Here is a 15,666-nt window from a genome sequence, read left to right as displayed (position 1 = left end):
TAGTTAGAAACATATCTATATTTAATAAATAACTAAAACGTAAATAACATCTATTAAAATAATACTAGCATTATTATTATTATTATTATTATTATTATTTCATTTTCATTGTCTGTACCGTCACGGGGAGCCTGTGCCTATCTCAGGAGTCATCGGGCATCAAGGCTATTATTATTATTATTATTATTATTATTGCTTCTATTATCCCAGTCAGAAAACACTTCTTAAAGAAAGTCCATTTCCTAATAGTTTGCCTAATATTTAAAATATTTAAAAAAGAAAATCTAATATTTATACTAGTATTAGTTGAATTATACTTGTACATCAGTTACACATTTTGTTTTCCTTTTTAAACATCCAGTCAGTGTAGTTAATTCCACCATGTCAGGTCATCATCTGCTGCGACTTACTTCAACTGTTTAATAACAACATTTAATTTAATTTAATTTAATTTAAACAATACTCCTTTTTTAAAAGAGTCAGGGTTTTGGCTGTTTTTCTGCTGGATATTTCCCCATTTTAAACTTTACACATATTATATGAGTACATCCTCCTCAGGATCATTTCTCAGTAACTTTCCCCTTCTGTGTCTACAATTAGAAGGAATCTTTATTTTAAGTGCTGAAACGTTAAAACCGATCAGAATGTGATGAATGAAATGAAGAGACGACAAACTAAAAACATGCAAACGATGAGAACGTTTAATATCTGTGACCTCGTGTAACAAATGATTTTATACAAAATATCGATGGATTAGGCACGGAGATGAGAAAATACAGGAAATACGTGTTAAAATACAAAGCATCCTTTGTGTGTGTGTGTATTTTCTCATTAGACTCTATATATGGGGTTTACCTGCTGCCCAGTGTGTATCAGAATAAAGACTGAATGAGACTAATAAAAGTCCTACATCAGTTTTGTTGCATTTCCTATTTATTAAAAACCAAATCTGCCCATCGATAGATTGAATGTGGAAGGGCAGGAAGTGGAAGATGAAAAATGCACAATTTTTAGTGCTTCCAGTGTGATCTGGTGTTCTCATGTGCGAGTAAAGTCATTAATCCAGCTTGTGGTGAAGAGCATATGAGCTCATGGCTCTTAAAACCCAAATAACAGATTAAAACATTGGGCGAGTTCAGAACTGGGTGAACTGCGCAGTTGTATTTCATCTATTTCAACATTTTAGGCATTCAGACAGTTTGGGAAATTTACTAAAGGCTAAAGCGAGACAAACATCCGTCTTCAGCAGCATGGAGAGGCGATCCAGCTACGCGATGGTCCTTCACAGAGATTTAACCGGCTCAGAGGTTGAAACGCAGCAGATATGAAAGAAACTCAGGGCTGGACGATGAGCTTGAGGCTCAAACGCTCGAGGTGCACGCTTAATCCCCTCGGCTTTTCATGTACGATATTAAAAATGCCACAAACTCATAAAGTAGCAGCAGGAGTCAGTAAAAAAAGTAGGCTTGGGAAACGGCGCACGGCCGGAGGACTTCCTCACGTGTCCGTACTGTTGCAGTGTGACGTGTTAATGACGTGACGGCGAGCTAAACGCACTCGGCTCCGTTCGGTCACAGGGTTTAAGGTCGCTCTTATAAATCGTTCCTTTCGTCGCTGATTCACCGTCTTTTCCTTTCTTGTTTGTCCACAGAGTTGTAAAGGGGAATTTCTCCGTCCATTAGTCACAACTACCTAGTAGTCATCCAAGTCATACAGCTCCTCATCTTCTTCCTGATAGTCCATGCCCTGGAAATCCACCCTGTATCGCAAAATTCCTGCACAAGGAGCAAACACGATGTTCTGAGTTAAAAACAAACAAACAGGTCACTGTCCATCTTGTAACTGAAACATGCAGATGTTAAAATCTCCATTAGAAATCCCACATAACCCTGAACTGCACCAATTTAATTTACTTTGGATAAAAGTCATGTTTCAAATAAATAAATGAGTCAGTTCTTTAGTAGGGAGGAACAATGTAATACTGGGAATCTGGGCTGATTTTCACTTTTAAGAGAAATTATAAATGAAAATAAAACTGTTCACTGTTAAAATCATATATTTTTTAAAAAATAGATTAATTTATATTTCTGATTTTTTTTTATTACACCAAGATGCCTTTAAATCTAAGGAGGATAGTATATATAATTTTTTAAATTTTACTTTTAGTTATTATGTCTCAAGTGCTGAAGTCTCAATTCTGATTGGTCAGAAGGCATTGATAAGTTTCCTAGAACAGGTTTAGAATAACGAGAAAAAAGACAGCTGGCGAGAATAGGAAGCGACATGTTTAGCTGATGTTAATATTCCACCGAGCTGGTTTCTGCGTTAGCTCTCACCACCAATCCCACCGAAGCCCTTCACAAACTGTGAGCCCTCCTGGCTTTTGTCAGTCACGATCTCCAGCGTCGCCCCAAATTTCTTGTAGTTGTTGGCGAACCACTCGAGCAGAGGCATGCTCTCTAAGAGCTCGTGCTCCTGCCCTGTCTGAGACACACAAAAAAACCCCACACTGACTCACTCACTCAACACACACACTGAGTATAACAACAAAAACTGCATTAAAAATACCATAAGGTATTGAAACGGAGAGAAATAAGGACGTCACGCTGATCACGTAGGCTTTTGAGAGGAACTCCTGAACCCTAAGATTTATACTGAAAGAAAAGAAAAGCAGTTTCCACAAACAAAACGATCAGGAGATTAGAGCTGATTAGAGCTCAGCTCCTAATCAAGGCAAAATCGCACTGTGAATTCTTTACTAAAGATGCAAATCCACTCTTTTGAAATCAAGCCAATGGATACAGAAAGAAGAGAAGAAAAAGCAGGCGTTCATGGCAGCGGTGGATTCCCTGTACAACATTAAATCATAAAACCACCGTAACGGCATGGATCAGTGAAAAAAATCTGGACTCAAATTGCAGAAGGCTTCAACCAATTGGGCGAGACCGCTATGTTTCTGTAGCTGTTGCTGTCTCCTAGTAACAAGAAAATTCACGTTTTCCATTTGATTCAGGGACAAATTTGTTAAATAAATAAATAAATAAATAAAACGAGAAAAGTAATAATAATAATCATCAGCTAATGTTTGTTTAAATATATTGAAAGAAAAAAAAAGACCTCTTTGTCTGTGAAGTGAGACTTATCCTTCTCCTGCTCAGGCGTCAAATACAGTGTCTTTTCATCTAATGAGGAAAAAAAATTAACATATATATTTTTACTACAAGATATATAATAATTACATGTCAATGTTTTGGCATAAAGGTATTTTAAATGTAATACATGTGATGTTATGTGTAAAATTAAGAATGTGTGTGTGAGGTTGTGTGTGTCTGTGTGTACCATTTTCAGGCCCATTGCCCTCAGCTCCGTGGCAGCGTAGTACATAGCGCATGGTGTCCAAGTTCTCGTAGACGATTAGAATCTCCACAGCTCCCATCTCCAGAGCTTTGAGCGTGTCCTCGACTCCGAAACAGTACTTCCCTGTGTCCTGACTGATCTCATCAAAGTAGCGTCCTAAAAACCGACACACAATATTTGTTCAAATTCAGTCTTGAACATCCAGCTTGAGAGTTTTCTGAGCCTAAGAACTACATATCCAATCAGATCCCAATTTCAGACCCGACACCAGGTGCCGGTACCGGACCGCTCAGTACCCAAGAACTCAACCCATAGAAACTGTTAAAGATGAAAGCAGAAGCGAGTTTCTTGTCTTCTTTTAACTACTCACATAGTGGCGTGACATTTTCTTTGGATTTCTTACCTATCAGCTTCTTCTCCTGAATGAATTTGACGTTGGAGAGCACCTCGGCCGACAGCTCGATCGCCTGATTGAAGCCGTTCTCCCCTCCGTAAGAAATGTCCACCAGTTTCAGCACCTTGGCTTGTAACCTCTAAAGAGAGAGACAGTTATGAAACTCCGCACACGACCGATTTCAAGATGGGGACAAGAACGTGAAGGGTCTGAGGGAACGTACCGGGTCGAACATGTCCGACTGGCTGAGCTCAGTTTTAAAGTCGGCTGATCCAGCGAGAACCATCCCGGCAACGTTGACCTTGTCGTTGGAGACAAAGAGCTGCACGGCCGTCTCCGCCACCTTCCTCACGTAGTTGTGCCTTTTCTCCATCCTCAGCCGGGCAAATCGCAGGGCAGACTGACCTCCTCGTCCTGGCAGGGGGGAGAGGAACCCGAGCAGCCTTAAGACTTGAGGCTTAGACTGTAAAACAGACCCGGACGGAATTCCACACCCTTCTTACCGTGCTTTTTTGGCAGGTCCACTGTGAATTTGTGCAGAACCTCCCTGGTGTTGCCTTGCAGTGTTCCGAAGAGGGCGCCGCTGCCGTCGATCACGATAAAGCCGAACTTACTGTCGTCCGAGAGCAATGCGGTAAGAGCCTGAGGTGAGACAGTCGCACAGAGGGTGAATCATGGTACTTGGAATCACAGCTAGGCCATAAAAGCATAAACATAGCAAACATCTAATATAATAATGAGTAAAATTCTCTCTTATTCCAACTCCTGTGAGTTGTTTGGTGTTTCACTTTTGTTTATGTAGCCGCATGCTCACCTGTGTGATGCTGAATGTACTACAGTGTACTGAGAAGCAAAAACCTTAGGAAAGATAGAGGGTAAGCTAGACAGAGGCAAAAAGAGGGATGCGAATTTAGACTGAGACAAAGAGAGATAGAGGTATAAAAGGAATGTATTGATGGAGAGACAGAGAGACAGTGATGGTGAGAGAGAGTGAGAAAGAAATTCGAATTCGGATCCTACTCTCTCTCTCTCTCTGTTTATCTCTTTCTGTATCATTCTCCCTCTCTTTCTCTGTATATTTTGCATCTCTCCATCACTGTATCTCTCTTTGTCTCTCCACCAATACATCCCTTTTTACCTCTATCTCTCTTTGTCTCAGTCTAAATTCACATCCCTCTTTTTGCCTCTGTCTAGCTCACCCTCTATCTTTCTCTTTCAGCCCCTTTCCCTCTCTCTCACTCTGTGATGTGTGTGCTGATTTTTCTCACACTTTCTTCCTTTTGTCTGTCTTTTTGTCTCTGTGTCTCTCTCTCTGCCTCTATCCGTTTCTCTAACTGTGTCTATTAGTATCTCTGTTTCTCTCTAGCTGTCTGTTTGTCTCTTTAGCACTCTCTCTCTCTCTCTCACCTCTGTGTGAAATTTGTTGTCGCATAAATACAGGGACGTGTTGATCGGCTTGAACGGCTCAAAGTCAATGTTGACTTTCTTCTCTTTGCCCTCCTCTGTCATGATGGTTCCGCAGTACACCACCAGGCCATTGGGGGGCACTGTAACAGTACACCAGCATAAAGTGAGAACAGACATAAACAGTGTGCAGGTGTAAAAACACCACATACACGTTCACACGTTATTGATACATCTGTATAAAGACAAAAGAAAAGAAATTCTGTCATGATGCTGGCCCCACCCCCTTTGTTTTGCTAATGGTTGTTGACATTGGAACTCATCAGTTCTCATTGAAAATGAATGCTGTGTCGCTGCTGGTGTGAGCAAAGTGTAATAAGCACACACACACCCTTGTTGTAGAGTTTGAGTCTCTGCTGTACTGAAGTGATGGCTCCCAGCACGGACAGTCGGTTCACTCTGCTCTTAATGTTGGACGCCGTGCCGAATTCGTCCGCCAGCATCTTAGCCACCCGGGAGATCTGGTCCTTCGGGGGGATGATGAGGGAGATCATACTGGTGCCATTCCTGCCGAAACACACACAAATCACAACACTGTTAATCAAATACACATGCTGTTATTTTGGCTCATCGGTCTTTAACAAATTGTAACTGTAGTGGTGTAAGAGGAAAAAACACTATACTGCATGTTGTTATTGGAAAATATTCCAGTTTGGAGGTGTAACAGTAACTCTGCTGATTATTAATGAATGAATTAATAAACAAATTAATAATTAATTAATCTGTTGATTATTTTTTCTATTACAGCATGTCCCTAACTGATCTTGAGTTTGATGAAACAACCACTTTTTACACTATATTCTGCACTATTTTAAATGGCATTGGGTGTTGATCATGGCATTGGGTGTTGATCATGGCATTGGGTGTTGATCATGGCATTGGGTGGTTCATTTGAGTGTGTTGTGGATCCCACTGCCATACTGCCAGTCTATCCTACAGCTGTTAGCAGGTTAGCTGTGAGCATGTGGCCACCTTCGTGTCAGCTGTCATTTATTAACAACCCCTCGATCTGTAAAGTCAGTAAGAAAGCCGTCATTCTGCTTACCCTCTAGCCGCTTCAAGGCTTTTGATCAACTTCTTTATCTTCCAGATTTCCACGTTCCTGTCCGCAGCGCTCGGGTCATCCGCCATGTTTTCCCCCGTGTTCTATCAGGACATAGCGTGGAAAAAGAAAGAATTATTCACTATTGTGTTTTAATCACACCGTATCTCAGAGAGACACCCCCCCGCCCCCGCCATGTTGCTGTGCTCCGATTGGTCAGTACGCTCTTTTCACGTGTTACGTGACGGTTGCTGATCCACCAATCATGACATTGGGGCGTGTCTATTACTCGATAAGCGGTGTGGAAAAATAGTCAAAAACGCACTTTTGAAGTTAGGAGGCAGACAGCAAGCAGTAACGCGATTTAGTTAAAGAACATTAAACACGTAATAACGATGTAATAACACACGGAAGAGCGTTATAACAACATATCTAAGCGAGGCAGTTAAGCCTACCAATACAGAATAGCTTAGCGTAACAGCTAGCGCCTTCATTTCCTGAGAGTAATAATAGCATTAGCATGTGTCTCTAATATATTTGTTAAAAAATAAATTTTTAATATGTAATACGTCTAGTCAGATACAAACTTGTGTAAGAACACTTACAGGCTGAGTTCCTGTGACGTTTGGGCCGTTAGCAGCCGGTTTGTTCTCGCTGCGCGTGGAGGCTCACTAGAGATTCACGTGCGGCGGGTAGCGTGGGGGGGCTAAAGGGAGGGGCTTATGACTCTATATTATCTCTGTATATGACTTCCTCGACACGTCACCGTTAGTCATCGTATCCTGATCGTTTATTGGATAATTCGGTTGTCTGTCACCATAGTGGACCAATAGGGGTTTCACTGCTTGTCATTTCTTTGCCGTTGCGCAGCGCGAGATTAGCAAAATACCTCAGATATCACTGAGGTAAATGGTTTGAGTTCCGGGGGTGAAAGCTGTGAACAATGTGAACTAAAAACTAGAACAATGCCAAAAAATAAAACAAACTTATCATGATAATTATTTTTATAATAATTGAATCTGTGCTGCAATCAAAAGGGGTTACATTTTACATTAAAAAACATTAAAAAGTCCATATGTTGGTAAAATGTATTTCTTTATTAAAAGTATGTTAAGTTGTACAATACATATTATTATTATTATTATTATTATTATTATTATTATTATTATTAATAATAATAATAAATAATAATGTTATTTATTAATTATTTTTATAACATTTATTATTAATAAATTAATATTTGCGTGTTTATTATTATTATTAGTAGTAGTAGTATTGACAACAACAACAGTAATAATAATAATTAATTAACACATGGAAATGTACATTTCATCAACTCAAAGAATGCAAATATATTTTTATCTTTCAAAATACTGTTGAATATCTAAATACTAGAAAAATCGGTTTTATTGCAAGTATTCAATAAAAGATAATCAGCAATAACAGAAATTATTCAGGTCACCCTGTGAAATGTAACTTGGGAAAACATCGGGCTCATTGGTACTGGATTATAGCAGGTCATGAAAATTAGGCCTTTTTTCAAAATCATGAACAAACGATCCAACAGCATATGGATAGAAACTGCATAATATCAGGCTTAAGAGCACACACTTATACGAGCGCTAATAATCTTCCAAATTTTCCCTCATTCTTCTACTTCCATAAATTCTTTAATTCTTTCATGAAGTTTTGTAGAAATATATGCAACTGAGAGCCAGTTACATACTGTAAATGTATAGTTAGTGATGTTCATTGAAATTTCTTTCAATTAGCTACATTTTCTTGGTTGAAGGTTCCTCACGGCTCCTTTGGCTGAAGGTTCTTAAGCGTTCATAGGTAGAAACTACTTTTCTTCAGGGTTTCTTGGTCGATTTACTGAGTTTATCACCCAGCTGTTGGATGAGATCGGCGAGTTCTGCCGTGACCTGAGATTTTTCCTCCAGAAGCTCATAGCGTAGGCTGGAGATGTCCTGCTTTATCTCCTTCAGCTCACCTGGTGAGTCCCACATACAGCAAGCAAAACCAAACAATTAATAAAACTGCTTAACGTCTTAAAATGCATGCTGATGAATGTAAGCTGTGTTTGGGATATTGGGCTTACCCTCATTGACCTCGTCATTTTCGCTGTCAGTTTGGGCCTTCAGGACGTATCGCTTAATGAGACGCTTCATGATCTTCTGTGGATTCGATTAATAAAGAATAAGAGCTGATTTAATGCCAGTGATGAGAGAACATAAAATGATTGTGTGTCTGATGTCAAAAATAAGCTCATACCTGGTATCTGGTTGGATGTTTGATAGAATTTCTCATTGCATATTCATCTTGAGTGAGGCACAGTCGATACCTGTGCAGCTGACAAAGAAAACAATCATCTCAAAAACGTGATTTCATTATTTAAAACAATCTCAGAGTTTCGGACGGGACCATTCAGATACCAACCTTAGATCGAGAATTTGGAATGTCCACGTCTTGCTGGGTTCCATGAGAACCTTTAGCTTTGCATAGCCTGACGAGGCAAGATCTTGTGCGTAGGCCCATGTAATAGAAAGACTTTGGACTGGGCACCAGATTGAAAGGAGGAGGAAGAGTCCTGCCTTCATCGAAGTACGAGAGCCAGAGCTTAGCACGGGCAAACTTCCACTCAACGTCCGCGTCCTCCTGTTTACAGCAAAATCGCCGGATTACACAACAATACTGAAGATCTTTGAGAAATAACAGTGGACTTAGAGGTTACCTCGATCTCCTGATAGGAGTGGTTCATCATGGCGATCAGCATGTTGAGCAGCACAATCACCATCGTGACATTGTAAACACCATACAGGACGTAGCCGATGTTCTCAATGAACTTATGATCGTACTTCAACACCACAGAGATCACCTCACTCAAACCAAAGATGGACCAGAACAGTGTCTTGAAGCTTTCTTCTACCCTGTGTGAAGAAACACACACACACCATAGCTATCAGTATTTCGCATAACAGATATGGCTTTGCCCAGAGCTCTGAAGACTTACGTGGTGAAGGCAGGGTTATACTTGGCACCCAGGTAGTAGGAGTACAGATTGAACATGCCAATCATGAAGGCAAGGAAGACCATGATGAAGATGACCATGAACTTAAAAATGTCCTTCACGGTGCGGCCCAGGGAGATCTGTAAAGGTCCAAAGCTCTCGTTGGCCGGCAGGATGTAGGCGATGCGTGAGAAACTTAGGACCACAGCAATGGAGTAGAGACCTTCAGAGATGATCTGGGGGTCAGATGGAAGCCAGCGGTTCCTTGCTGAAAAAAATGTAGAACGTTTTTACGCCAAGTCATCATGCTGGAGAACCTTTAACTGCACAGTGTAGGATAATTTTACCGTAAGTGAAGTAAGCCACTTCATCAGGAAGCGAGACATTGCTCAGGTCCGAGCTCGTCACGTACAGGTCTACATACAGCTGTGCGTGAGAGGCCTGCAGAAATGCCATGAACCTCGCCGTGAACGACGCCACGAAGATAGACAGCATCCCGAAGTCCAAAATGTTCCAGAGTTGCATGATGTACTCACGTAACCCATCTTCCCAAATCTCTTTACACTCTGACCAGATCATTCCTGAACAGCCAGAGCCAGACATCATTAATTAGCTTCCCAAAAACATAAATGCATTCAGTAACCAGATTTCTCTCCAGATCTTCATGAGATACTAACCAAGCACCCATTTCATAATTAGCATCTCAGTCCAGGAAAAGCGGGTGGTTTTGACCCGGAAAACCTGCCGTGGATGATCAGTGATCGTTTCATTGGGCAAATTTTTGACTCCATCGAAGCGATCAGAGGCGTTGAGCACCAGCAAGCATAGGAAAATGGTGAAGGACACTGCATGGGCCACAAATTTCATGAATGGACTGCGGAGAACCTGACCCAGCTTTCCAGAAAAGTAAAAAATAAAACAATAAAACAAATTGTGCTTTACATCAGCCTTTAGTTATATCATGTGCTTAAGCCAGGATGATTGGATATATCAGAAGTATGACACATCACATATTTTTTGTAGTATTTAATGTTGTGGAACATCCAGGAACATCTACGTTGTATAAAATGAACTTAACAGAACCTGAGGTATAAAATGTTGTGTGCTTGGATCGTACCTTGCTGTATGGCATGATCCAGTATGCAATGGCCAAGAACGGCAGAGTGACCATTACCCCAAGAACCATTAAACATTTCACTCCAATAGACTGCTGTCTTAAACCCGACAGATTCTCATACCACAGTGTCAGGAGCTGCTGCTGACAGTTCGGATGAGCAACAAACTGCACAGAAATATGGTTTACTGCGTATTGAATTTAACAGAATCAGTGCAAAGTAAATTAGTTTGTCTGTACCTTTTTGACCTCAAACTTGATGGCCAGTTTTACCCGGCTCAGGCTAGGTCTGCTGTGGTCACTCTGGGGCAGGTTATGGTCCACGTTTCCATTCAGAATGGCTTCCACCTCCTCAGTGTTTCGACACAAATCCAGCACTCCGACCACAAAGTCTTTACACTGCATGGACAGCTTTCTGTAGTCGTTCTACAGAGAAACACGAGCACAAAATGTTCTCATGATTTTATACCATGTTCACCATCCTCTCGTTTCATTCTTAGTAACTGATCTTGTACCCTGTCCTTCTTTAATTCTCCTCCTCACTGTCTGGCTTTATTCCCATTGAATCGTTCTGCTCTTATTTTGTCTGATCTTTTTTTACTCTGACCTTATTATATGCTATGAAAAATAAAAAATACAGTGATATACAATGCTATTGATCCATGTGAAAGAATGAGCTCGGAGCCCAGCGATTAGGGAATAACAACAGTGTGATTACATGCTCCTGTCAATATACACTTCAACAAACCGCTCACGCAATCAATAAGAGAAGCCGACAATCAAGCCATGAGGATCAGCGAGGAGTGTTTCTTAGAAACAGTGATTTCTAACACAGACTTGTTCACCCAGCAAACAACGTGTTAGACAACTGAAATCTAATTCAGAGAGCAAGAGCCTGCAATCAGATCCTTTGTTTTAATACACGACTCGTGACTTCACGACAAGATCTTTATCTTCATCCGTGCAAAAGAGAAAGTGAAGTGAAGCGGAACAACCTTTTAACAAAACCTTTAACCTTTCCCTGAAATAATCCAATAAGATAGCTGTCTGGAAAACAGATTAAAATGCAGTGGTTCCTTTGAAATTCCATTAAGCCTCTCTAGGAGGTCGGAATTACCGCTGCATTATTTAATAACGTGATAAAAACAGCACCTCTTGCAAAAAGTCACAGAGCACTGGTAAGGAATAAAGCACTCTGTGGCATGCTGGTATAGGAAAATAATTAAGGACAGCAGTTTATCAACAACTACATTTTTTAAATGAATTTAAGGATGCCTTCCCTCAACTGACTCTCTTCTTCTACTCTCTGCCTCTCTTTTTCTCTGACACTGGAGACTCCTTTAATCAACCTCTCCTGACAGTATACTTCATCACATCATCAATGACACACAGAAATTTTGATACAGACTCATTTAAAGTACCACAGAGAACAGTCCTCTCTCACCTTAAACTCGGTTTCGACGTTGGCAAGTTGCGCAAGCTCGTTACTGAGCTCCAAAGCAGTCAGCACCGGATCTTCACTGGACAGGCAGAGGTAGGCGGCGCTCGCCAGGCCTTTGTAGGCATTTATGCGTGAGCGCGAATGGCTGAAGGAGTCTTGCCTCTGCTTCTCGGCACACTCGGCGCACTTGCAGAAGTGATCGTGAGGCTTTTCGATGCGTGCACCTTTGACCAGCAGGGTGTGTATGATCTCATACTCCTGACACTGTGCAGCCAGGATCACGGGCGTCACATCACGTGAGAAACGTGTTCCGTCCTCATCGTATGCGTAGAAGTCGTCGTCTTCATTTTTTTGTTCCCGCTCTAAGATACTCGGGGCAAAGCGAAGGCCACCTTCAAAAGCCGGATGTGCCAAAATGGCCTCCACAATGCGCACGTAGCCTTTACTGATAGCCAGGAGCAGGGCATCACCCACCCGGGCTAAACCTTCCTTCTTCAGGAGCAGCTCAGTCACTTCCAGGTGCTCGTTGGCCACGGCGAGCTGCAGAGCATTCTGGCCCATGTAGTCCACACAGTTCACATTGAGCGTCTCAGAGTCTTCAAGCATCTTCCGGACAACCGGGATGTTTCCATACTCAGCAGCATCCAGGAAGCGCTCCTCTTCGGCTGTGAGACTTGTATCACGCTCGCTGAACATGTACGCTGGCCCCCTGCGACCTTTCTCCCTCAGTGTCGTGTGTCTGCGCTGCATGGCTTCAAACCTACACACCAAAGTCAGAGGAGAGCTCCTGATGCTGGACATGTAACATATCTGGAGCTAACATATCAGAGCTACTGGAGGGAAACCCTATTGAGTGTACCTGAGATGGAGAGATGAACTCACAACCCACCTGCCTCCATGTTCTCACCTTTAGAGCTTGCTGTGCAAGGATCATGTTCGAAGTGATCAATGAAATCACAGTTTTGCAATCATCATGGCAGGGATTTCTGAGCTGTATAATATCATTTCATGTAAATAAGGAGATTTCCACTTAACACCTGATTAAACATGTGACCTGTTGTGTGAAAAGCCCTTTAGGATATTATATTATATTATTTCAATTCATTTCATCGTCTGTACCACTTATCCGATGTATACTCGGGTCACGGGGGGCTTGTGCCTATCTCAGGCGTCATCGGGCATCAAGGCAGGATAAACCCTGGACAGAGTGCCAACCCATCGCAGGGCACACACACACTCTCATTCAATCACACACTACGGGCAATTTAGAGACTAGAAGCATGTCTTTGGACTGTGGGAGGAAACCGGAGCACCCGGAGGGAACCCACCAAGCATGGGGAGAACATGCAAACTCCACACACACAGGACACTGGAGGTGTGAGGTGAACGTGCTAACCACCAAGCCACCGTGCAGCCTATATTATATTATATTATATTATATTATATTATATTATATTATATTATATTATATTATATTATATTATATTATATTATATTATATTATATTATATTATATTATATATAGACATCTGTACAAACAAGTGTATTAATTAACCACATTGGTTAAAAATAAATTAAACCAGTTGAGCATCATGCCAGTGCACAATAGGCTGATTAAACATTTGATGAATCTCAGAATAATTAGAATTTAAATAGAAAAACACGTGATGAAATGCCCTCTAGGGTGGAACTCTGTGCGTGAAAAGGTGATAAACTGCCCTTCCAGTGGAGAACAAGTGCCCTTCAGGCTTCTCCTACGTCAGTGGTGCACATTCAGTCTGCACTTGAACCAACTCAGACTACCACTACTTCTAAAACTATTACTACTACTACTACTAATAATAATAATGATGATGATGATGATGACAACTCACGTGTGATGTGTATCTGGAAAGTGCGCGTGAGGATGAACCGGGTGAACCGGCAGGTGATCACCGCAGTCACTGCACTCGAACTCGACCTGTCCGCTTAACGGAAGCGCGTGGAGGAGAAGCAACTCCGGTCTGCCTCGCGCCGTTTGGAGCTCCGAGCATCCACGCGACATAGTCTCTGCTTCTAAAGAGCGCGCGCGGGAGGAGGGGGGAAAGGAGGAGGAGGAGGATGGATGAAGGTTGCGGGTGGATTTAGTGCGGGACACCGATCAGTGAAGCGCACGGGTCGATCAGGTGGTTGTCAGGGTGAACTGCTGGCTTTCATGGGCATTTCCGTTATATAAGCTGCAACCAGACCGAATTTAAAACTTAATTAAAGCTTAATTACATTCGTTACATAAGCACCGGCTTTCTTCTCAAAGTGGGGTGAACCCACCCAATCTGGCAACCCCGGGAAGTTTGTTCAGTGGGACTTTATCGACGTTGCTTGCCGTAAATTTATTCTATTAAAATAGACTTTTGTTTAAACTTATTTATTTGTTACGCAAAAAAACAAACAAAAAACAATGTGCAGATGAATTCTATTATTTAATATTTTATTCATTTAAAAGATTTCAGATAATGTCTATGTTTGTTTAATATAATATAATATAATATAATATAATATAATATAATATAATATAATATAATATAATATAATATAATATTTGTCTTTATACGCATGGGCCACTTTAATAGGAACACCTACTCCCCTGCTCATTCATAAAATTTTCAGCCAATCATATGACAGCAGCACAATATATAAAGTCATGCGAGAGCTTCAGTTAATCATGCATAACGATGGGGTGAAAATGTGATCTGGACAAGTGACTTGGACCATGTCACTGAGAGGCTTGGGCATCACCTGCTCTTTTCCTAATCTTCAGCTGTCCAGTTTCAGTGATCCTGTCTGCACTGTAGTCTCAGATTCCTGCTTTTGACTGACAGAAGAGGAACCCGATGTGGTCTTCTGCTGCTGCGGTTCATCCGCCTTAAGATTTGATATGTTGCACACACAGACACACACACACACACACTCAACCACACTTCACCTCCACCTGCTTCTCTCATCCATCTGAGTCTGTTAATCCCATCACAGTTTGTTTCAGATCCTTTAAATCTCCATGCAGCTGTTCACAAAAACACAGATTTATACCATCTCTTCAAATAACCAGCAGAACATCCATTACATCAAAGCCAGTACCAGGTTATACGTTTGTTTGTTTATTTATTATCCTAAAAAAATCTAACTGCCATGTCCGATAGGCAGAAGGATTCGCAGAGTCCAAAGAGAATTTTTTTTCCTTGACTTCTTTGATGAAAATGTTGTTAATCATGTTGCATGTTCTTACAAGTTACAAAGATCAGACGAGCGCCACTAATTGCATTACTCTGTCAGCCTCCATCAGCTCCTCACCCGTTAAAAATGTTTCAGGTGCTGCATGATGAAAGCAACCCGACTGTTAAATCAGCAGCAGGAACTCACCTGCCTCTGTACCTTCATCCACTTCAAACACAGATTCATGCCTGTTTCTTACAGACACACTAGTGTAGAATTCAATTTATATAGGTGATTTAAACCATGAAAAAAATTCTACTGCTGATAGAGACCACACTTGCTTAAGTATTGACCCCACCCTTAAACTTTTCCACATTTCCTAGTGTTGTATCCTGGAACTGAAATGAACTTTACTGAGATTAAATGTCATTAATTTACACAAATAAATGCATAGAAGCACTCATTATAGCTAGAAAGAAATCATAAGAGTTAAAGAAATAAACATTATCGTCATGACCAAGGCCAGGACAAAGGCCATGACAAGGCCAGGACAAAGTTCTGGAAACACATCACTCACAGTTTGTTTTTTTTTAAAAATACATTTACAGACTAACGTTATCACGTGGTGATGGTTTAATAGGCCACATGTTACTGT

At 41.2% G+C, this 15,666-nt stretch overlaps 2 protein-coding genes across 2 annotated transcripts; both read right to left on the bottom strand.

The window, feature by feature from the left end:
• Nucleotides 1-683: 683 nt before the first annotated feature.
• On the bottom strand, nucleotides 684-7,012 carry LOC131367214 (eukaryotic peptide chain release factor subunit 1-like). Its single transcript, XM_058412501.1, has 11 exons — nucleotides 6,863-7,012; nucleotides 6,261-6,361; nucleotides 5,547-5,722; nucleotides 5,159-5,298; nucleotides 4,255-4,393; nucleotides 3,975-4,165; nucleotides 3,761-3,890; nucleotides 3,340-3,513; nucleotides 3,118-3,182; nucleotides 2,337-2,484; nucleotides 684-1,775 (listed from the first exon to the last, which is right to left on the bottom strand). The coding sequence occupies exons 2-11, from the start codon at nucleotides 6,344-6,346 to the stop codon at nucleotides 1,693-1,695; spliced, it is 1,332 nt and encodes a 443-aa protein (XP_058268484.1). The 5' UTR covers nucleotides 6,347-6,361; nucleotides 6,863-7,012; the 3' UTR covers nucleotides 684-1,692.
• A 582-nt stretch (nucleotides 7,013-7,594) lies between these two features.
• LOC131367103 (short transient receptor potential channel 7-like) lies at nucleotides 7,595-13,866 on the bottom strand. Its single transcript, XM_058412328.1, has 12 exons — nucleotides 13,697-13,866; nucleotides 11,826-12,582; nucleotides 10,622-10,807; nucleotides 10,385-10,549; nucleotides 9,945-10,161; nucleotides 9,615-9,848; nucleotides 9,271-9,535; nucleotides 8,992-9,187; nucleotides 8,697-8,915; nucleotides 8,532-8,609; nucleotides 8,359-8,434; nucleotides 7,595-8,250 (listed from the first exon to the last, which is right to left on the bottom strand). Exons 1-12 carry the CDS (start codon nucleotides 13,864-13,866, stop codon nucleotides 8,111-8,113), a joined length of 2,703 nt encoding a protein of 900 aa, XP_058268311.1. The 3' UTR covers nucleotides 7,595-8,110.
• Nucleotides 13,867-15,666: the final 1,800 nt, after the last annotated feature.

The sequence above is a fragment of the Hemibagrus wyckioides genome, linkage group LG16 (genome assembly GCF_019097595.1).
Source record: "Hemibagrus wyckioides isolate EC202008001 linkage group LG16, SWU_Hwy_1.0, whole genome shotgun sequence".
Taxonomy (NCBI): Eukaryota; Metazoa; Chordata; class Actinopteri; order Siluriformes; family Bagridae; genus Hemibagrus; species Hemibagrus wyckioides.
This window is presented reverse-complemented; position numbering and strand designations above follow the sequence as displayed.

Coding starts and splice junctions, on each gene's coding strand:
- LOC131367214 (XM_058412501.1), bottom strand. CDS start 6,346: ATGGCGGATGACCCGAGCGCTGCGGACAGGAACGTGGAAATCTGGAAG. Junction 4,166..4,254: donor GGACCTGCCAAAAAAGCACG/GTAAGAAGGGTG, acceptor CCCCCCTGCCAG/GACGAGGAGGTCAGTCTGCC. Junction 2,485..3,117: donor CTCACTTCACAGACAAAGAG/GTCTTTTTTTTT, acceptor TGTGTGTCTCAG/ACAGGGCAGGAGCACGAGCT.
- LOC131367103 (XM_058412328.1), bottom strand. CDS start 13,866: ATGTCGCGTGGATGCTCGGAGCTCCAAACGGCGCGAGGCAGACCGGAG. Junction 10,808..11,825: donor ACGTCGAAACCGAGTTTAAG/GTGAGAGAGGAC, acceptor GTTTCTCTGTAG/AACGACTACAGAAAGCTGTC. Junction 8,610..8,696: donor TTCCAAATTCTCGATCTAAG/GTTGGTATCTGA, acceptor TTTCTTTGTCAG/CTGCACAGGTATCGACTGTG.